Source organism: Notothenia rossii (genome assembly GCF_949606895.1).
Source record: "Notothenia rossii genome assembly, chromosome: 8".
NCBI lineage: Eukaryota > Metazoa > Chordata > Actinopteri > Perciformes > Nototheniidae > Notothenia > Notothenia rossii.
In genome coordinates this window covers 61127625-61150101 of record NC_136906.1, presented here as the reverse complement: position 1 = coordinate 61150101, position 22477 = coordinate 61127625, and the positions used below count along the sequence as shown (strand labels likewise).

The 22477-nt window shown below is 43.1% G+C and overlaps 1 protein-coding gene across 1 annotated transcript; it reads left to right on the top strand.

The window, feature by feature from the left end:
- Positions 1–1236: 1236 nt before the first annotated feature.
- Positions 1237–7198, top strand: bmp2b (bone morphogenetic protein 2b). The gene is made up of 3 exons (XM_079645120.1): positions 1237–1620; positions 2539–2906; positions 5938–7198. The coding sequence occupies exons 2-3, from the start codon at positions 2552–2554 to the stop codon at positions 6840–6842; spliced, it is 1260 nt and encodes a 419-aa protein (XP_079501246.1). The 5' UTR covers positions 1237–1620; positions 2539–2551; the 3' UTR covers positions 6843–7198.
- Positions 7199–22477: the final 15279 nt, after the last annotated feature.

The window sequence follows — 22477 nt, the reverse complement described above, 5'->3', positions numbered from 1 at the left end:
TGGGTTAGAAACAATGCAGCAAAGTTTCTCCGGCCACTGAAAGCTGAACTGTACAAATACAGAGGGTACTTTTCTAAATGTAGAAGCATTTTTCAACATGAATGAATCATGTTTGACATACTGTATGTTGAGCAAAAATAAGATATTTTATATCAGGCCAAAAACCACCTATTTAAGATACAACTTTATCCAAGCAGAGGTTTAAAATGTGGACCCTTATCTAAGCTAAATTACGTCTTCTTGGGAGGGCAATATTGTGGATATGAACATCAACATGCAGCCAAAATCTGACACTGATATATTGATAAAGTTCTGTGAAGTGGAATGACATGAAAAGATAGATCCCGCCAAGAGGAAGCATGTATAAATCTGCTCTGGTGTCAGATACACATGTACAAGCCCCCCACCCAACCTCCTACACCCACACAGTGAAGTGGGAGGACGTGATAGTCCCTCTGCAGGAACTAATCCCTTAAACCACAAAAGCAACACATTGTGAAGCCATTATCTATTCGCCTTAATCCAAAAGCTAAACATGTTTGATCCAGCTATTTGCACCTTTGATTAATTATCTTTGTATGAAGCAGCATGAGTTGACATGATTTTTTGCTCCGTGTGGTCGGATCCACAGGAATATTTCACCTAGTAGGAAGTGCAACAAGACAAGTTGATGCTATTTAAAAACATGAAGCAAATAGATGTTCGCTATATATGTATGTATGGAAAATCACCCCAAAAAGCAAACAACTAAAAGCAACAGTACGGTTTTAACTGTTGACTCTATAACTATTTTTATGGTGTGAATTTCCAGGGTATGTTAAGGTGCAAGAGATAAAGAGTTGTTTGTAATAAGGGTATTTTTTGTACATGCTAATTGCTCCCAAAGTATCTCGGAACATAAGGATTTATTTTTAACAAGTATTACTGAATTATGAGACTGTATAAAATGTACTATTCAAACAGTTTTTTACTCTACTGACCCAATCCATTAATACACAAAAGCCCATGGGGGTTCCCGTGGCCAAATCTTATCAAAAAAGTGGAGCATGGATTTGTGTATATTTGATATCATTAGTGATGAAAAAAAGCTTGGAGCCTCCGGGTTAGTGGTCCGCAGGAGGCGCTTTTTAGTGGACACATGATTGACAGCCCCTTGGTGACATCACTGTACGACAAAAGGAGTCGCAGGGGGAAGAGAAGGCACCAATCAATTCAACCACTACGCTGTGGCGCACAGAGCAGAGGCGACGCGCTCGAAGCAACAAGGTCCAAGGAGCGACACTCCGGTGCGCTCATCTCTTCTGAAGCCAGCTCAACTTTTGTCTCAGAGAGCTGTTCTCTTTTGAAGATGTTCAACCAAGACGCGTTATACTTAGATCGGTCCTGCCTACTCGAAGCCGCTTCCTCATAGACTTAACATAGTTTTTTGTTTCTTCTTTCCGCGCTGACCAAGACCTAACCCGAATTGCAGCTGGTGAGAATATGTGCGAGAGATCGGCGAACGGCATGGGCTGTCTTTGGTCCCTCAAGGAGAAGCAGCGTGGATTAAACACGAATTAATGTGGAATTTATCGGAGCCCCAAGGTGGAAAGACGACCGGACACAGCGCTTCCTCGTCAGGTAAAAACAAGACAATATACTCTGTTTAACATTTTTTAATAAGAAACTAAATCTTATTAATGTCACTAAGTGTAAAATAACTTTCTTTATGATAACACGTTTACCTACCAACTATAAATATACAGTTATCCCACTGTATACGCTCATATGGTGTGTGCGTAAAAGTTAAAGCGTTTTGAACCTAGGGGAACAGAAATACGCTTAAAAGGTGGTTTCTTTGGAGGTTTTGTTACTCAAATGATATTTTGTTTTTGATGTTTTTGATGTCTTGTCCCGGGTTGGCTCTGGTACGCACGTCAGATCTAACACCTGCGAGCCTCTTGAAGTAACTCTATCCCTTATGATTATACATGACCGTCAAAGCCTCTGCAAATAGACGCTTGTAGCACCGTCTGCCTGCCTCTCCTGCTGCTTTGTATTCCAACTCTTTCTCCAACATTCTTTCACACCTCTTGTGATCTTTGGGGCCACGCACACTTGCATTTCTTTTCATATCACTTCACTAACGAAACCTGATTTCTTATCTCTTCTAATTGGAGACTTTATGTCTGCAGTCTCCCCTCCCTAACTTTCTTTGATTTGTCCTCCCTGTGTCATTCCCCCCTTTTTTCTGTTCTTCTCTTTCAAAACTTCCTCACCTTGATATTTTCATGTTTCTGTTCATGTTAAGATCAATCTTCTGGTTCAGTTAGACGCGCTATATTGCCTGCGAGCTTGTAATTTGCAGCTCCCTTTTTAGTTTCTACTTCAAAGTGAAGAGGTGTCTTCCTTTTTTAACCTGCTCTCTCCTTCAATCATTCTTACTGTATGGGGGGATCGCACACAGTTTGAAGAATGCTGCAGTGAAGCCCCTGCTGCGTGTACCTCATGTCAATACCTCAGCACCAGTGTATTGACATAATCCAACTTTCTCCACAGGGACTGACTGATCATGGTCGGCTTGGTCCGCTCTCTCATGGTACTGCTGCTCGCTGAAGTGTTGCTGGAAGGAGCTACGGGACTTATCCCCGAGGTCGGCCGGAGGAAATACAGCGAATCCGGGAAGCAGACCCCAGAGCGGTCGGAGAGCTTCCTCAACGAGTTTGAGCTTCGGCTTCTCAATATGTTTGGACTGAGGCGCAAGCCGACCCCGAGCAAGCAAGCAGTGGTGCCGCAGTACATGGTGGACCTTTACCGCATGCACTCAGCAAACGGAGACCACAGCACCAAACGGCCCAAGAGCATGGGGAAACACGCAGAGAGAGCCGCCAGCAAGGCCAACACGATTAGAAGCTTTCACCATGAAGGTATGTATTAGTGACATACCTTTACCTGTCAGCCTGAGAGATCCTCAGACAGCCCGAACCTATATTTAAACATGACTCAATGCGCCAAGACTCAACTTCAGAGTCTTCACTGTTTTATGGAGCGTTAGTCATTTACAGTGAGATGACACGCGTCCACGTTATTTCTAACGCATTAATACGTTTAGGGTTGCTTTAACCTCAGTGACACGATTTACAAACAAGCATCTCATGCGCAATTAAATTAACTCCCATACATGTAGTGATGCAACCTTTGACCAAACATGCCCCTGGCGCAGCTGTCACGGGCTCAAAACATCAAGGGGCGGTGGTATCCCTGGGGTAATTTGTTTCTTAATAATTGATGGTGTTTGCGTGGGCTCTGAAAACAGTTTTTCCAGACACGCACCACAGGAGCAGGATAAAGGGCGGTGTGCCTTTTGCGCAGGTGATAGTCATCACCCTGCTACTTCAATAACACAAGACATGACATTATACTAACACGCGTTATGACAAAGTCATTGTGTCAGACTGAATTCTGAGTCATTTCTAACGAGACTGAAATTAGTCCTTGGTTTAAAAAAAAAAGTGGGAGAGAAGGGATTGGCCTTATTCTTTCCAAATCACCCCTCTTGTGCGCCATTACGCACGTTCCAAAAACACCATAATTGCCCACTTAGTTTATATGCTGGTTACGCGCGGATTGTTGAATTCAGCGTTTCACTTCAATTCCATTTTTTGCTTCCAAGTTAACATATGCTCCATTGAATAAGGCTCACACAATGTAGATGTATAGATTCAGGAAAAAGTGCATTATTTCACCAGTCATGTCTTTACATCTTGCTGAGGAAGTGGTTTATGTCAAGCTGTCTAAAATAATAACAACAGGTGAAATTTAAACACGACTGATGCTTTATTTATATGTTTACCACTGAGCAACAGAGTGGAATATATCAAAATGATTTATGTATGATACAAAATAACTTATACTGTCACATACATAGAAACTACCGTTGGATTTCCTATGGCCAAGCTTCCAGTTTTTATAACATGCAAGTTAATGCGTCCATAGGGGCTCTACACAAGGTCCTTATACAGAGTCCTAAGTGTTTGAATGGAGAAGTTTCCATCAGGGTGAGTCAGAGGGGTGGTTGAGTGGTTGCTTGGGTGCTCTCCAGAGGCCTAGTGCAATGACACCCAGTGGCTACACTGACACACTACAAACAAGCCTGGCCTGGGCAGTGAGGTTGAGTGACTGCTGGAAACCTCTGCACCTAGCCAGCACACACCTTGACACCACCGGCTATTACAAATGTTCTGACGGTGTTTACATATGTTCCTCTGGCGCTTTCATCCCAAGTTAACAGAGCTGCAGGGTTGTTCGTCTTCCCATGTCAAGATACATTCTATTGACGGTCACTCTATAATATAGCATGTATCTACAGACGTAAGCACATCAAAGCAAACACCTCAAATCATTCATCACATCTGCCTGCTGATATTAATTTCACCGGGATAATTGCTTTCACTCCTATCAGTTTTCAAAAATAAGCATTTTCTATGCCAAATAGAACGTTTCCACTATTACACAGGAAGTGCCTGCCTGAGACAGGTCCGTGATGAATGACCCGGCATTAGCCTTTATCTTTTGTTTTGGCATGCAGCGCAAAAAGAAATTAGGAATGTTGATACACTCATATCTGCGGTTCACACGTTTTTGACAAGCTTCGACTTGTTCACACAGCCGTTTCTACAGAAGAGAGACAGGAGCGTAAGAGTGAGCATGCTGCTGCGGAAAAGACAGAACGAGTGATAGAGAAGGAGACGGGAAGACAAGAGGATTTGTGGCTAAGAGAACAGAGGGAGAAGGGGATTTGGGAGCTGAGGGAGGAAAGAAAGAGAGGGATTGGGGACAGAGGAGAGGGAACGAGAGGCAGGGGGCTTTCCCACATCAAATAAGGAGTGATAGGCCTAATTGAGGTCTTTGTGCCTCTGGAGGGAGGTTTAGGATGAGATGGTGGAATTTCCTAAATGCCTCCTTTGAAACGGCATTGAGTTCAAAGTTTGTGTTTATTTTACCACACCAAACAGATTAAAACGTATACATCATCTATGAACTTCTTAAAGTGCGAGTTCAAAGTGGAGCAGCCTCAAAGAAAATTGCAGCTTTTACTAAGATTTCTGTCATTTACGGTAGAATATAGCGGGGGAATACCAATGATCTTAAGTGTATAAATATGACTTTCATATCCTTCAGGACATTAAAATTGATGTCTTAAACACACTTCAAGGGAGTGCTCAGAACTGTTGGCAATAAAGTTGAAAATAATATATCAAACATGGTTCACTTAGATGTCCCTTTGTGAACTATATATTCTTTTCAGATATCAGATAATATAGTTTCCTATATTTCCTTTCACAATGCAACAATATTTCAGAGCAATGTTCCGTTACTTTTTTCATGCAAATCAATTCCCACATTGCTCTTTTGTTCTGGTAACCTTTTGTGACATTTCCAAAGACACTACAACTTTTTTTCATATCGGGCATTGTGTGCAGCAGCCAACTCTTAAAGGGTAATGTGCTATTAAAAAGCAGTCCGACAAGCATGTTAGATCTTATCAATAGATGGAAGAGCACAGCTTTCTTCTCATGACATTTAGTCAGGTACATTTATGACCATGACACTGATGATGATATTACATCACCATGAGAATATTATACTGAGTCATGCATGCAAAGTTTTGATGTGTGTGTTTTGCCAGAGTGACAATGGCCCACACCCACTCAATACAACCACGTGGCAGAAAGAGGGCTGCCGGGAGCCAGTCGTGTGCGAGTGTATGACAGAGAGAGAGCAAGAGAAACCATTTATCAATGTTTCCCTGCTCTCAGCCGAACCCTAACGCCAGGCTTTAATCATAAGTGTTGTTTCTTGTTCTTGTACCATGCATAAATTCTTTGTTTCATCCTAAGCATGCATTTCCCAAGTATTTCCTCTTACACTGTGTTTTCTTTTTTCAATCTCTTTTAGAATCTATGGAGGCCCTGGCCAGGCTGAAAGGCAAAACGACCCAGCAGTTCTTCTTCAACCTCACTACAATCCCTGATGAGGAGCTCATCACCTCTGCAGAGCTCCGCGTCTACAGGGATCAGGTCATGGGAACTGCATCGCCCAACAGCAACAGCTCCAGAAACAGCAGCGCGACTGCAAGTGGCCTCCATCGTATCAACATTTTTGAGCTATTCGGAGTTCCTGCCACTGAAGGTAGGGAACCTCTGGCTCGTCTGCTGGACACTCGGCTTGTGCAGGACTCTTTGAGCCGCTGGGAGAGCTTTGACGTCAGCCCCGCCGTGTCCCAGTGGACCTCTGGGAAAGCTCACAACCATGGATTCATGGTAGAGGTGCTTCACCCAGAGGAGGGGGACATGGAAGGGAAGCACAGCAGGAAGCCTAGTAGGCATGTCAGGGTGAGCCGGTCCCTGCAGCAGGACCAGGACTCGTGGCCTCAGGCCCGGCCTCTGCTGGTGACGTATGGTCATGACGGCCGCGGTGACTCTGTACTTCACACACGGGAAAAACGTCAGGCGGCAGTCCGCAAACAGCGCAGGAAGCATCAGCACAAGGCCAGCTGCAAGAGGCATGCCCTGTATGTGGACTTCAGTGATGTGGGTTGGAACGAGTGGATAGTGGCGCCCCCTGGCTACGCCGCCTTTTATTGCCAAGGGGAATGTCCGTTCCCACTGGCAGACCACCTCAATTCTACCAATCACGCCATTGTTCAGACGCTGGTCAACTCAGTCAACTCGAACATCCCCAGAGCCTGTTGCGTACCCACTGACCTCAGCCCCATCTCCCTGCTCTACCTGGATGAATACGAGAAAGTCATCCTGAAAAACTACCAGGATATGGTGGTGGAGGGCTGTGGTTGCCGGTGAGAGACTGACAGTGGTATGAATAGAAAGAGAAAGTGGACAAAGAGACTGAAAGAGACATCAGAGGTTATTATGGACACCCGGTTTCCCAATGAAGACGTTTATTTATATGAAAGACAAACAGAGCTATTGTGGAAGAAGAAAACTATATATGAATATATTTATGTCTACGTAAAGTTGGGAAAAAAATAAATATTTTAATCAGAGGAATATTCCTTTACTGGTTTTGAAAATGTATTTCTGATGTACATTTCGAAATGGGTGCAATACCACATGAAGTATAATGCTCAGATTTTTATGTTGTATTTATTTCTATTATAACCACTTTATTTGTAAATAAATAATGTGTATTTATCGTGAAAAAACGTGGTCGCTCCAATTTTCCAAGATCAGCAACAGTGAACCAGCCAGTGTTGATGTCTATATCGGGGGGGGGGGGGGCGTCTTGTGTGGCTAACATGAATAACAGAGTTTCAAATTCTGACAGAAATTAGCTGCACAAATACAACACATGACAGGTAGCTCACATTGCACTGATTGCAAACCAAGCATTGAACTCTTTTGGTAACAGTAATTGGAAACCAACAACAATAGAAGTGTGGAGGGGAAAGTGACAGAGCGGGGTCCAGGTGCTGCTGGAGTATTGAACTGCAGTGGGGTGTAGGGTCACAGGATGGGAGTGACAAGTAACATGCCCTCAAATGTGATAGACTCCCATGGGAGGATTAGAAAAACACGATAGCATGTTTTCATGCATTACATGTCGCTGCAAAGATCCCTGGGAAGGTTGGACTAGAAGCTAGCTCCTATGTTTTTTCTGCTCCTTACCAATATTAACAGAGGGAAAGAATCTGCGGGGCTTCTGAGGAAGGTCTGAGAGGGCGCAGGGTTTATTTTTAGTAAGATTTGACGCTGACATATTGCAAACTGCGGCAGACACATCAATAGGCTTGCAGCAAGAAAAGAGCCGACTGGCACTTTAATTAAAAAAGACAAAACAAAAACACACCTGTACCTGTCCACATACTGCACATGCTCTGACAGATTCTTCCCATCTTCAGAGTTTGGCTGCCTTTATTTGCCGTCTCTGAATCATAGAGCGCTGATGTGTTTCGGCATTTCAGTACATTAAAAATAAGAAGAAATGCAAGAATGTCTCAAAAACTCTTCAGCGGCAGCAGATTATGAACTGAAAATCAAATAACACCAATCACTGTCAGAAAAAACATCTTAAGAGTCAGGTTTGATTCACCAAGACAGTGGGGGTGGCTGGCTGGCAAAACAAAACATATCATATGTTGCAGTAAGACAGTTTAAAGCATGAACACCTGAGTCAATACCTTCCTACTGCAATGTTTTTATGGAGACACCATAGTATCTAAAGCAAACTGAACGGACTAAAACTTCTCCAGAAAGACACAGATGAAAGTTTATACTGAGCCACAATAGCAGATCAGATAATGAGAGGGAGCAGCAGAAACAGAGAGGGAGAGTTTTGCGAAGTTTGACTGACTGCCTTTTCTGCAGTGTTTGCATTAGAAAGGGTTTGGAGGGATCACAAGGCCGCTCAAAATGCTCTAAATAGAATGTTTTTTATGTGAGCGCACATTGGGACCGAGGAATGTTGGTTCTCAATCTCAGACACAAGCATACGCTCGCATGGAAAACCAACGCGGTTGTTTTTTCAATCATCTATTCAAGGGTTTCCTGGTGGGCTTTTTCTCTCCAAAAAACAAATGTGCATTGAACAAAGATACGCTTGTTACTCATATAGGAAATGTAAATCAAAACATTAAGAGCTCGTGAGACTTTATTCACGGGCAGTGAAAATATTGAAATGTCAAAAAAAATTCAAGAGCCTCAGATCATATCTGTTTACCCATTCTTATCCTCTGAGGGTGTATAGCACCAGTCTACTCTAGATGATGCAACTATCCAATTATTTTATTCCCTCCCAACACACACACACGCACCTCCTCTGCCTCCTCCTACCACATTTCAGTTTCAATCTTCTGCATGTGTTATTTTATTCTACCTTGCATCTCCACCCCCCTCGGTCCCATCTGGTGTCCATTTCTCCTCTGTGGACCCCACCATACCACAACCCCGCACATGGGCTGCACATACCTCTGCCAGTAGCAGCAGCGTTTTAATGGACTTCAGGAGGAAGTCACTTCACTGAACACTTAATGAACATTTGATAAAAATGAACACTAAAAACCTTAACCCCAAAAGGTTTCTGGAAATCATTGCGTTAAAAAAAAGTGTTAAGATTTAGTGGTTTGCCTTTATAGTTCAAGTCTATAAACCTTTCATTGGGTTGGGTGGAAATACTGCTCCCAGGGTGGGTGACACATGGGTAGCACTCCAGAAACTCCCCTCCAGCACCCCGTCCCAGCTGAATTGGGTTCCGGTTGTACTGTGAGTTGGCCACTGTTCCAAAGACTTCTGGGGTTTCTCCTTTTAGAGCCACGCTAGAATCAGACAGCTCCTCGGGGAGCACTCCTAAACTTCTCACTAAGAACAAGGGTCATGGGTCAAAGTAATAAGGACCTATTATCTCCACCATTACTGACTGACTCCCAGGCTCATCACGTCATCACGGACTGGCGACTTTAAGTTTGGTCAGCCAACAGTGGCTGTTTTTTATCTGACTTATACACAACAATTCAAAAAACATCTATTTTAAGGCATAAAATAATTCATGGTGACCTTAAATAGTAAAATTCCATGATTTAGTTACAAAAGCTCAACTTTGAGATATTTGTTCTTGGCAAGATTCTCCTCACCTGCTCCACAGACCTCAGCAGAGTCACTCTCCGAAAAACAGATTTTTTTTTCCCTTCCTTCTCCAAAAACATCTGGTAAATCTGTTAAAGGTGTCCGTTCTGTCTTTGTTTACGCACAAACACACAACAGAGCAGCCGCACAACTGATGAGCATAACACTGGAAGCCGGGAACGAGTAGCGTGGCAGGGCTCATTCGTTTTGTTTGGTGGGCAGCAAACCACACCAAAACTATCTGCAGCTCCAAACAACCCAAATCATAAGGGTTATAAAATCAGATTTCCAGATTTCTGGCTAGCCCAGAATTGGAAAGTATGTGGCGTGCCGTGTATATTTGATGAGACAGAGGGCTCAGTCACTATAGGGGATCTTGCCTGGCTCTGTGCCAAAGTGAGACACGAAAATGTAGAGGAGTGAAGAGAGACAGCGGGACTTTTAGAGTATTTTCTAACTTCGGATCTCTTCTCCTTCATGTGCAACACACGCTAATTTTAGAGGTGGTGCACATGGTGTTTTTTTCTGTTTTCTGAGAACAGCCAGTTAGATGACGTCCAGCATAGCTGAGACTGTGGCATCTGTGCTGCAGCTCTGAACACATCAAACAGACGGGTGTCCACAGATTCAGGAGCAGAGCAAATATGGAAATTACTTTTCCAGAATGACTGCACGGTGATTGTACTTTTACATATATACACTCTTAGCCTTTCATTATTCCAAATGCATTTGTCTGCACGTACAAGGACACACGAGTATCTTTGAGCACATATGTGGCTAATATGACTATTGAATGTACTTGCACATTCCCATTACAAAACAAAGGTATGAAATGAGAGCAACCCTACAAAAGATTATCCCCAACTTGCTCCTGAAATATGTTTCTGCCACTACCATTACTGTAAGAGCTAATCATCCATGCAATCACAGTGCAGTTGGCCTGGAGTGACATGCTGAAATCATTACCTCTGGCTGGGACTCAATGGAAGAGGCCATTATATAGCCTTAAGCTCACAGTAGAAAAGTCTTGTAGTCAAGCCATAGTACAGTAAAAAGCCTGTCTGCCATTATGATACTCGCGAGAACAAGGCAATGAAACTTGAGAGGATGGCCAGTACCTCAAGCCAGACAATCTTTTAATGATGGACCATATAAAGCAGTGGAAACGACCCAGAAACATCAAAGTTATTGATTTCTCAGACAAGGACTTATAATATCGGGACACAGAGTTAAAATAAAAACGTTCCTTATCCTGCTATCTCTCACTATTTGAATCATGTAAATTATATAAAATAGGGAAACATAAAATAATGACAGATTTATTCATGCATATCAACAAGATAATATGTTTTCCTTTTGTATTTATTTATAACTGATGTTCTGTGATCAAAAAGGAATGGGCTTCAGGATGTATACCTTGCACTTTCCTCAGAGGATACAGGAAGGAGTTCCATATGGACTGCATATGGGCTTCTCGAACAGGCAGGAGGATGGATTTGCCTCTAGACACTGATCTAAGGTCAGTTTCGTGTTTACTCCTCTGATGGTTACAGTTAGGTTTGGGGGGAAGGGTGAACCCGACTGATCCTGGAACCTTGCCGAAGGGCGTCTCCTACAACCCGAGCTTGAAAGGGGTTGTGTGGTTACGGGAGCGGCCTCCATCTTTGTAGCAGGAAGTGAAGAGATCAATCAAAGGGAGCTACATGACATCCCCCAGCATGCCTGTTAAATAAATGTCAATCTCGAGCACAGTAAATCTCATGCATCACTACGCGGCTTCAAATCAGCCATGTTGCTGATTCGGAACTGGCAATAAAAAGGAAGCTAAAAACGGATCAGTTATGTTGGATGACATATAGATGGAAGCCAATAATACTATTAGGTATTTAACTTGATTAAAAGTACTATGGTGTAGAAAAACACTGTTACAATAGTCAAAAGTCAAAAGATAGTAGCTTAGAAGTAAACAGTAGCATTATCATGAATTGATTGCCACTATCTACATTATTTACTTCGCTTTTATACATATATTATTGTATATATATAAATATTTCATTATTTTAACCTTATAAAAGTTTACAATGTTGATCTGTTGTTTTGTGTGTATTTTTCTAGATAAAGTTAGATTTCAATGAGCTGATGTGATCTTTTATTTTTCATTAGCCATTAGCAACAACCCTGTGTGATACCACAAATCCTCCTATTAACCCTTGTACGACAGTTGCAATGGAGATAAGAAAGGTTTGACTTCTTTATGACCACAGTACAGGTCTCCGCAGTTTATTATTACAGAATGCTAACACTAATATCAATGTCACGAGGTGCAAAGTGTGGATGTGGCACTTCGAGGAGCTCCAGACCTGGAACCAGGTCCACCAAGCATCAGTTGATCCCCAGCTATGAAAGGAGACCTGTTATGGAGATCGGGGCCTCACTTGGTGGTCTATCAGAACAAGCTGGTGCTGAACCTTTTGTACTTAGAGCAGATTACCAGGAGGCTGCTTCCAGATGCAGTGCACCAGGGAAAACAGACTCTCCTTCCCTGGGTGGTATGGGACAAATCCATTCCCCACACTTTTCTCATTAGCGTAATAAGCTTTGCATAAACCACTGGACTGACATTGTCAAGGACACACGCACCATCTCATCTGTCCACCCATCCATTCGTCCGTCCGTCTGGCCGTCCATACGGAACATCTTTGGGGGGCAATGCAGGTTGGAAAAGGTTCCAATGAAATGCTTGCAAACACCTTTTTTGAAAACTGTATACAAAGAAACATCTTGTGTTTCATCATGTGTTGAATTCATATAACTGTTTGAAATAATAAACCTTTTAGGAATTGTATACAACAATTCTCAATTAGACCCTGGGGATCAAATGATTAATGTAATGCACAAAATCATGCAAACGTTAAAAGGAAGCTGATGTATTGTTTCTGTAACACTTATTGTACAGTGGTATGTGGGAAGACATTTCTTGCCTACCCGTCTGCTATTTTGAAAGAAGGCTTCATCAACCTGATTGCAGGGGGAGATGAGAGAAGCCTGTTTACGTAAAGATCAGTCCACAACCTAAGGGCCCCGGCCAACTCAGCTTCGCGGTGTAACTCACACTCCCTCACCCTTCAATCCTACAGCCTGTCAGTGGCATGGCAAAATCTGCCTCACCAAGCTTCCTGTGAATCACTTCCTGTCCCGGCCCTGCACCTGCACTCCCCTGGGTGATGTCATGGCAGGTTTTCCTCTTGGCGTCGCACTACTGAGCACACTCCCCGTCTGGAATGATGCGCGTATACTTGCGTGTGTGTTTATGTGTGTACATCCATCAGCGTGCCTGGCTCCAACATCAGTCAACGGACTTGCGGTGAATGTGGCCCTTCATGGGTTCAGTGATGACCTCTTCCTTCAGGGAAAGGCTTTGCAGAGCAGCAAGGCACATCAAACACACGGGAGGAAGATTGAACATGGATTCCGTCCCAAAGCTGAATTATTGTGATTTTTTCCATCTTTGCTTCCTTCTTCTACCATACAAAACATGTCCATTTGTTGCCTCCTTGTTTCTGTGCTTTCAATTACTCGTCATAATCCTTCATGTAATGAAAACTTGACCTTTATGAGAAAGGAGTAATTCTGTTTCCCAGTTAGGAGAAACAACCTCTAGATGTCCTCAATATCTGTAGGAATGATTACAGTAGGCCTTTCTACCATCAGTGACCGCAGTGAAAATGATAGATTGAGGGGAACACACTACTTGGACAGGCCCATGAGTAAATGGAAATTTTGTACGAGACTGAGTGCATACTTTTTTCCCTTATCCTGGGCCGTTAGAGGTGATGTTTTTTAACCAAACCAACCCTTTTCTTTTTTTTGCTCTTTCTCCCTCCGATTGAACGTGCATGTACGTGAACGTACAGGAAATGCCTTACAGCTCCCGTCAGCAGAGGAGAAACCCGTTGGAGGTCAAGGGTTGCAAGAGGAAGGCATATGTCAATATTCATTTCCTTTTCTGGTACATTCGCAGACCTCTTTTTGGTTTCAGCACTTTATAGTGTGTGCTATGGATCATTAGTTCCTGCTAGCTGCCTGTTGACAACATTAGCTGATCTAATGGTTGAATGTGGGAAACTCAGCACTGTGTTCACCCTTTTGGTGTATACTTGTGTGTCACTTTCATCTGGCTCTGGTGATGATAGATAGTAAAGACCAGAAAGAGGCCAGTGTGAGAGAAAAAGGAAGGTTTTGGAACACTCAATTTTCATCCACATAATTTCCTCATGACTGGACATGTATAAAATATAACGTTGCATGTTTAGGACAAAGCCCCTCTGGTGACTATGCAGTTGCGATGCACTATTATTAGGTATCCACAGTTGCGAGTGCGGTAATTGATAAAGTATACTTAGAAACTTCTTCTTTTCATTAGAATGGGCAGCATTTAGACAACCACTGTTTACCAACATTCAGGGGTTGACATTGGACTAAATCTCGGTGCTGTCACTGTGAAAACAGCGGGCGCTCTGTTGACTAGGACATAAAATAGTGCTGTTGGCTTTTGGGTTTCCAGAGCGGGATCAGGACTGCAGTATATTGAGTCCATGTGGGGAGTGCGTTTTTAATCTGAGCCTTACCCACAGTCCTTCCTGTTTCTAATTTGGCGCTGCAGCGGTTTTGTCCTGAGGCCAAGAGCCTCTCTTCCACAGAGTGTCTATTTCCTCTGAAGTGAATAGTAGCAGGTGTGCTGGCCCGAGATCCCTTGGAGAAGTCTGCTTATGAATGGCCCACATCTCACTCGTTTTTCGTCCGGCTTTGTTTTATTTTTTCTTCCTTTCTTTCTTATTTTTCATTCTGCCTCACATTCTTTCTCTCTTTTCCACATTCTTTTTGTCTTTCTTTGCTGTTATGTCTTCACCACTGTGTGGTCAATCCTTTTTTTTGCCCTCATCTCTTCTAATTTCTTTCATGCTTCCCCTTTGCTCTCTCTGCTTCTCTTAAGATCAAGGTGTAGCACTTTGATAAGTCATGAAGCTGCAGCTTGAGCTAATGAAAACAATAAAAGACAACAGCAAGAACAAGGGCATCACAATCTCATATCAACCGGGACAGACAGCGGACATAATAAATCACATGAAACACTGAAACTGTCAAAACATTCAAATTAGATTTAGAATTCCCTTTATTGGGATTGCATCTGCTGTGGCCGGCATATAACAACAAAAAGCATCTGGCAGTTATCATTAACTATTAAAAAATACTACTCCGAATGAACTTAACCTAAACAAATGTGCAATCAGTAAAAATCCCATAAATGATTAAATAAATGCATTCATATATGCGTGTGTGTGTGTGTGTGTGTGTGTGTGTGTGTGTGTGTGTGTGTGTGTGTGTGTGTGTGTGTGTGTGTGCGTGCGTGCGTGCGTGCGTGCGTGCGTGCGTGCGTGCGTGCGTGCGTGCGTGCGTGCGTGCGTGCGTGCGTGCGTGCGTGCGTGCGTGCGTGCGTGCGTGCGTGTGTGTGTGTGTGTGTGTGTGTGTGTGTGTGTGTGTGAGCGAGAGACTCAATCTTCCACACCTTCACTAAGAACTCATCCAATCTGTGAGCAGAGGAGACATGCTGTCACGCGGCTTCAAGGAGGCACTGCGATTGGAGTTAACCTCTAGTGACCTTTACTTCTCCTCCCCCCTTCCCCAAAACACACTCCCTAATGAGTTGGGCTTGAAAGGGTGCAGCTTTTAGCTGTAAGGCAAATAAATCCTATCAAGACAAAGTCATATTCTCACTTATCTCCGAGGAAAACAAGGGAAAATAAACCATGTAGGTTGCCAATGATTTGTGACTTAACAAGGGGGTGAAAAACAGCTGCAAAGCCATTAAGGAAATGAGAGTTTAAGCAAAGGGTTGTTTAACTGGAACACATGAACTCCTAATGATGTTAGTGTTTATTTAATGTTGCTTCCACATAATTTGCCAAAGTAGAATTAGTATAAAGGTTATAAGGGGGGTTGCAGAATCTGTTCTCAGAGATTTTAAGTCAAACAAGACTTCAGACTTATTTTATGTACTGAATTAAAAACAATTTGTGGGGTGTTGCTTATATGTAAACAATAACAATTATAGAAATTATTTTAACACTTGTCACTACCCGTAGTCAATCTGTCCAATTTCAATGTACTCATTTGTATATTGAAGAAGTAGCCTTTGACCCTCTGATAACAAAGGAAGTTCTTCAGCCTCTGTTCAGGCCCAACTCCCCCTTACGCTATTCTGATTCTCTGCCAAAGCCAACCACGGACATTTACGCTTCCAGCCATGGTGTTTCCGGCATCTGCACACGCTTGTGTTTACACAGGATGTTCAAACTTGATGCAGATTAAACAAATCCAATTTGGAGGCTGAGTTCAATCAACTCCTTTATTTCAACATTAAGTAGATGAAGCTGGGGGCCAGATCACCCCGACCATTTCCAAGAGGATTGGGTTGGGGAATGATCTGTACACCAGTAAGTCCAGAAAGTATTTTGAGAGTATTTATATGCGGATAGATGTCATCCGCTAGTTCCCACAGGCTTGCATGTGGTTGGATTTGCTCAGTGTGGTGTAGAGTTTTTTTTCTTCAAAAATGCTCCAGCTCTCCCTGGCAGAGAGTTGTGGGCCTTCGAAGCCCATTGGTATATTAGCATTGTTTCTTTTCCCACACTTATGGTTTAAACGGAGGCCTGGCTTTGTGTTCACATGCCCAGACCAGGCACACGTAGCACAATTCAATGTTATGAACATTTCTTTTTGCCAGGACTTTCTCATTTTACATCAGATAATCACTGATTATTTAAACTCAGGAAACACAGTATAGGGCAGACGTCAATCGTGCCAAGTTCATTTTCTCATAAGGGAGTGTAGACAGCTTTCAAATTTGTCTGAGGGCGGTCTACAGGCTTGCTGGCCTAAGTCCTCTGTTGAAGCCAAGTTTCAGCTCCATGGGTTCAGGATTGGGATGGGAAATTCTACACAAGACTGGATGTCCCTGACCTTTTCACAAGTACAAAGGGACCTTCTTTGTGTCCAGAAGAGTCATTTGTTCAACAGGACTTTTAATTGCTGCTCACTCCAAAGAAAGCCCTGTGTTTGGCTGGTGTTTGTGTCCTCACCTGCGTCCTCTTTCAAAATTGGGAGGGTTTTTGACCTTCTGTAGCACCTGTTTGGCCAGCGTCCGGCGGCCCATCTGCTCTTAGCTAATGCACCCATCCCACTTCAATGTCGGATTTAGGATGGCTAGCTGTCCGCCTAATTGTATCACATTCTACAGGCTTTGTCCTGGTATTCCCTCGCCAGCTAAAGGTTGCCGAAATCTCATCCGCCACATCAGAGGGGCCTTATTAACCCATGACCCCTGGTTGGTGTGTGTGGACAAGGTTGCTCCTCACACCCAACTCCAGGCCCATTAACACGTCGCCCCACAGCAGAAAAACTATTTTGACGGGCTGTAATTGGCGCTAAGTGATGGTGGACAAAGGCCCCCTCTGTGCTGCCTGCTGGACTGAGCGGTACTGACCACTCTCTGAGCTTCACGCTTGACATTTCCTTTCTGAGTCCAATGTGAGAAGAGAGGAACTGGGGAAGCCCCTTCCTGCACCACCACCTCCTCCATTTCTACATCCCTTTAGCCCCTTCTGCTATTTGCCATGGCGCTCCTTTGAAAACGTGAGATAATGAGGTTCTAGTGGGGAGGGCTAGCCGGAGCAGAATTGCATGGTTCAGATCTGTGGAGGCTGATTAATCCAATGGCGGGCCATTCCATTCAGAGCCAGCCTAATTAGTTTATGTTAGCTGGGGAAGGTCAGGGGACGTGTTTGACTGAGGCCTTTTCTTTAAATGCTACAATGGTGTGATGACCTGTGGATGCAGGTGCAGCGATCGGCTGCTTTAATGTTGCCGAGCTGCTGAGGGTATTGGATGTACGGTTGAGTTGCAAACAGCTAAAGACAATGAGGTCTTTTACTTGAGAGTATATGACATTTATAAAACAGCCTTCAGCCATCTTGTTGGCCTTCCATGTTCATTAGTCATGAACTCAAATGTTATAACGCTCTACAAATAACCAGGGAAAAACCCTTGGTATTGTGGTAAAAAGTCTGAAAAGATGGCAAGCCAGGACTTCGAATGAACTAAAGACTACAAAGAAAAATTGTGCTGGTAGTCTTGGCCTGCATTATTGTATTTCTAACCCAGAGTCCACCCAGTGAATTACAAACCACTGAGAATGAGTCACTATGTTAGTATATGGAAGTCCCTCATCCTTCAATCTTATCACCATTTACCTTCACTGAATTCATATTTATGGAAGTCAGATGCAAATCCCTTTAATGATTGACTGCGATCCCAAATTCCCCCCATGCTGTGTACAGCTTGTGTCCTTAGCAACACTCCAAGGGAACCCAGCCAGGCTTCTCTCACACAAAGCTGTATACTTAACACAGGTCTAACTCCCTTCCCCATAGGCCATGCCATGCTCTCATCCCCGTATTTAACAGCCTTACGTCAGACAGGAGCAGAGGAGGCTGCAGAGGAGGCTGCAGAGGAGACTTTAATACTAAATCTCTCCCCCTGTCATTACCGGCCTATGTGACCGCCTATCAGAGGCCCTTGAGTGATGTGGGAAACCCTGGGCCCTGTCCTCCCAACCCCTGTAGGCCAGGCCGCCTGTTCTGTCCAAACCAAACTGAAAACTACAGGACAGGCACAGCTAGGGTTGACATCAATGAGGCGCCGGGATCTTTATGCCCACTCTGTGGTCAGGAGGAGAGAAGCCTGGATATTAATCTCTCCCTCTCGTTTTGACTTGCATGCTTTCTTCCTCTTTCCCCTTCTCACCACGCAAGCCGTATTTCTGGGCTCTCCATCCCATTAGGGCTAAATCAAATGGAGGCAGGGACTGTTCATTTTGATAGCTGTTGCAATTGGAGTTGCAGCTGGAGGAAGTATCCTCTCAAACACTGACACTGTGGATGGGAGGTAGAAAGTAATTAATAATCTGGCTTAGGCCCCTTCAGAGTGATGGATCTTACCAGCATCTTAAGCTGAGTTCTGGGTTATGTTTTATGTTAAACTCCCCATTAATAATTGCCTGGACTATTTTTGCTTTAACCTGAAGAACTCAACCACACCTTCCTTGACATTTAAGACCACTGAAGCCAACCATATTCTTATTAAATCCACACGCAGTTCATTGACATGTTATGGTACCATACAAAGTTTAAACAGTTTCTCTGACTGAAGACTGTCTGCTTATTTAAAGTGAAAAAAAGAAATATCAAATAATTATAAAAACTAATAATTCAACTACACTTATACTGAAATCATGGCACTTATAATATATCTTCTTGATTTCTCCAACACCTGTGTGGAGGAGAAAAAAACAAACAAAGCATACAAACTCAGTCAGTCAGTCCACCAGCCCATGTGATGTGGGTCTTTATGAGAGGACACCTGTAGAACCCAGCGTCCTCAGTCAGCTTTGTTAAAGCTTCTGAACGGGGCGGGGGACAGAGGGGAGAGCCAGAGGGCCAGACCCAGGTTTGGCCCCGAAGGCCTTAACTATGACTCCAGTCCACGGGTTGCCTTTGGCCTTGCTAACTGTTCCATGAAATGGGTCCCAGGAACAGTGCAAACCTCCCAGAAACAGGCCGCTCACTGTTAGCCAACAGTGCTCCCTTTGTGTGAAAATTGTCAAAGCTGGCCCTTTTTCTGCACTGGTCCTGCCTTTCTTTTGAGCCTCAGCTGTGAGCAAACAAAGCCGGCTTAAAAGGTTTGCATGATGGTTAGCTAGCTAGCTGGCTAGCCGCGTTAGTGTTTGTGTCAATGAGAGCAATGGAGTTTGTGTTTCCTGCAGGTGGGGCTTCAATGGCTAATGAGAGAAAACAGTCAATGTTCCACTTATTAGGCCATTATAAAAACCAATAACCTTATTTTATGATGGTTAGTAGAGCGTGGAGCTTAAGCATTCCTAATTGTATCCAAATAAACACTCAATGCCTTAGCAGTCTTTGCAATAATTCTTAGTTGCAATGTTCAATGCCAGCAAGTAAGGGGGATACTAGCCATCCAAAAATATTGAACTTGTCCTCTGGTTTCTAGGACAGCATCAACCCCAGTGTTGGCAGGCTACAGTGTTGTTTACACACAGCATTAATGCTAAATACAGCAGTAACGGTCTGAAGTAGCACTGAATAATATGCCTAAAATCTTTCTAAAAGGACTTGACTAACAACTAAAAATATTCCTCATATGTAACTCAATATGTATATTATACCTACTCAACAGTGCATTTATAGTTGTTTTTTTCATAATTTACAGGATAATATTATAGTTGCTGTTTGATTTGCATTGCTGTGTATACTTGTGGCTTTAATTACAGTTTATTTAGCCACCTCAGACTTTGCATCCTGTCCAGAGGTTCTCTCCAAATAAAGAGGAAGAGATTTGTTTGGCTGTCATTGGTGGTGACACTTTAATCTTACTTGAACACTGTCAGCAAAACACTGTCAGTCTAAACATTACACTACGTCAGAGTTGCCAAACCCAAAATTGTGGTAAAAACAAGCAATACTATTCTGTAACTTATTAAAAGCACTTGAATCGGTGTATTGTACCAATTCCATATCAACCATAACACTGCTGGCCTTTTATTTTGTATTAATCTACAATAAATCGGATTATAGACAAATAAATGATTACTTAAACAGATGAATAAATCACCGTTTATTTTATTGCAGAAGCAGACATAAGTACTGTTTATCTCAAATGACATTTATGTTGTCAGAGCCAAACTTGCTCTGAGGAAACAGATAGACCATTTATTAAATGCTGTTTGTTATGAGGGTTTATCCGTGGTTGAAATGGTCCATCAAGTCACCACAGCTTTGGCTTCACATGTGACTCCCTAAAAGATGTGCTCACTTTTAAGGCTGTGTGTAACACCAAAAAGCTATACAAAACTACACAAATGAGAAATAGCTCAATCTTTCACCACAAGGATAAATGCTTTCAAACATATTTAGAAAAGGAAGATAAACTTAAAGCAGATGTTTTTCCTTTTTTTCCTTTTGGATGGAAAGGAAAAACAGTAGCACTTGGTTTGACCGTGTTTGACTTTGCATAATTGTTCCCAAGGTTGCTGTTATTTATTTCTAGGCTTTCTGTGCCAATATAATTCAATTTCTGTGGCCAAGCCAAATATTTGTAGCGTGGCTTACGCTTCTAAACTGAGCTGTAGTTTTGGGCAAAAGAGGTCTGCCTTGCCAGCAGCACCGCACGGCCAAGGCAATAAACAGACTCGCTGCTCATCAACAACAACTCTGCTTCTTATCATACTCATTACATGCTCTGTTGTGCAATGAATTATTCCACCAGTGACAAGGTAAACACACAATCTTCCAGGCATTGACGCTTTATTACACTCCAATCCACACTTTGCATCGCACTGAGCTATGTGTTGAACGGTTTGATAGTAAACCGACTGTTTACTACTTCTTAGGAACAGATGACACAAACTTGGAGTCACAGTCATTTACAGTTAGTTAAATTCCCTGCTGAGAGGCCCTTCTAAATGCTTCTTCCACAGACCTTGCTGGGAAATATTTGCAATGGTTTCCATCCAGATCTGGGTCACTCGGTTCCACATTCACAGCACAGGTGAGCTGGAGCAGGTTTGTTTGGCATTGGTCATTGGCTGTCCTTTCCTTTCCACAGGGCTGGGAAAGCAGCACCACGTACAGCTTGCGACAACAAGAGATGCTTTTGTCCATGGCTTACCGCGGCGAAATGACACCGCTAAACCCACTTGCTGCCAATGTTGTCCAGGTCTCCCAGGACAGTCCCCGGGGGCTACGAGACCTGCCGCAGGCCAGCCCAAAAAAGGCAGAAGGAGAGTGAGAGCCCTCAGGAGAATAGGTAACTGTCAGCCAGCAGCATGCAGATGAAAACAACCTCTTTCACATGGAGTGTGTTTTGGCTTCCAAGGCTGTAATCACGGATGATTAGCCTAAGAACTCAATTCCGAGCGAGGACTATTCCTTATTCCTGTCACACTGTCAGGAATTATATTTACCAAACATCATTACCAACTGTCCCAGGGCATAAAGAGAGACTTGACTGACCAATGGAAATGAGGCAGGTGTTAGATATTGATTTAAATATTCAAATGTAAAGTACACTTCATTTCCCATCCAGGCTCACGCAGGTGCCGGGTTCAGGTACAAACAGGTGCTCTCATTACAGGTTGCCATTTTCTTTTCTTTTTTTGAAAAGTCTCTGCATTAATGTATTTTTATGAACTTCACATTTCAATAAAACAAATGTCACAGAAGTTAAGATATGCTTTTATATTAAGGCATCAGTGTTTTTCTTTAAACGGAGATTGTCACCATTTGGAAATGTTTAGAAGGTGTTATCATATATATAGAAAAATATTCTTTTGGCATTTTATTACATAATATACAGCCCCTCAAACTGTCAAAACCAAACCAACAATGTTGTTTTACAGACCGACAATTCTCTCTCAACACTTAAATCACTCTGCATTAGAAATAAACTGTACAATTGTTTATTTTATTGAAATGTTCAAACTACATCAAAGTGCGTACAAGGAGCCTTCCCTGGCTTGTAGTTGGTTAATGACTCAGGCAGCGGGACACGTTACGAGGACTGATGTCACCCGTGGCCAGATCATCACCCCACAACAGGTGCAGGGTGCTCTCTTCCCTTTCCTCATTCTCATCTTGCTGCAGCTTGTTTTCCTTCTACATGTGGAAAACATCTGCATAGGTGGTCCCTCTATTTCCTTCTACCCCCCTCTTTTTCTCTCTCCA

Excerpts from the sequence above, each read along its gene's own strand:
- bmp2b (XM_079645120.1), top strand. The coding sequence starts at position 2,552 with ATGGTCGGCTTGGTCCGCTCTCTCATGGTACTGCTGCTCGCTGAAGTG. Across the intron at positions 2,907-5,937 it reads TAGAAGCTTTCACCATGAAG|AATCTATGGAGGCCCTGGCC; the intron begins GTATGTATTAGT and ends AATCTCTTTTAG.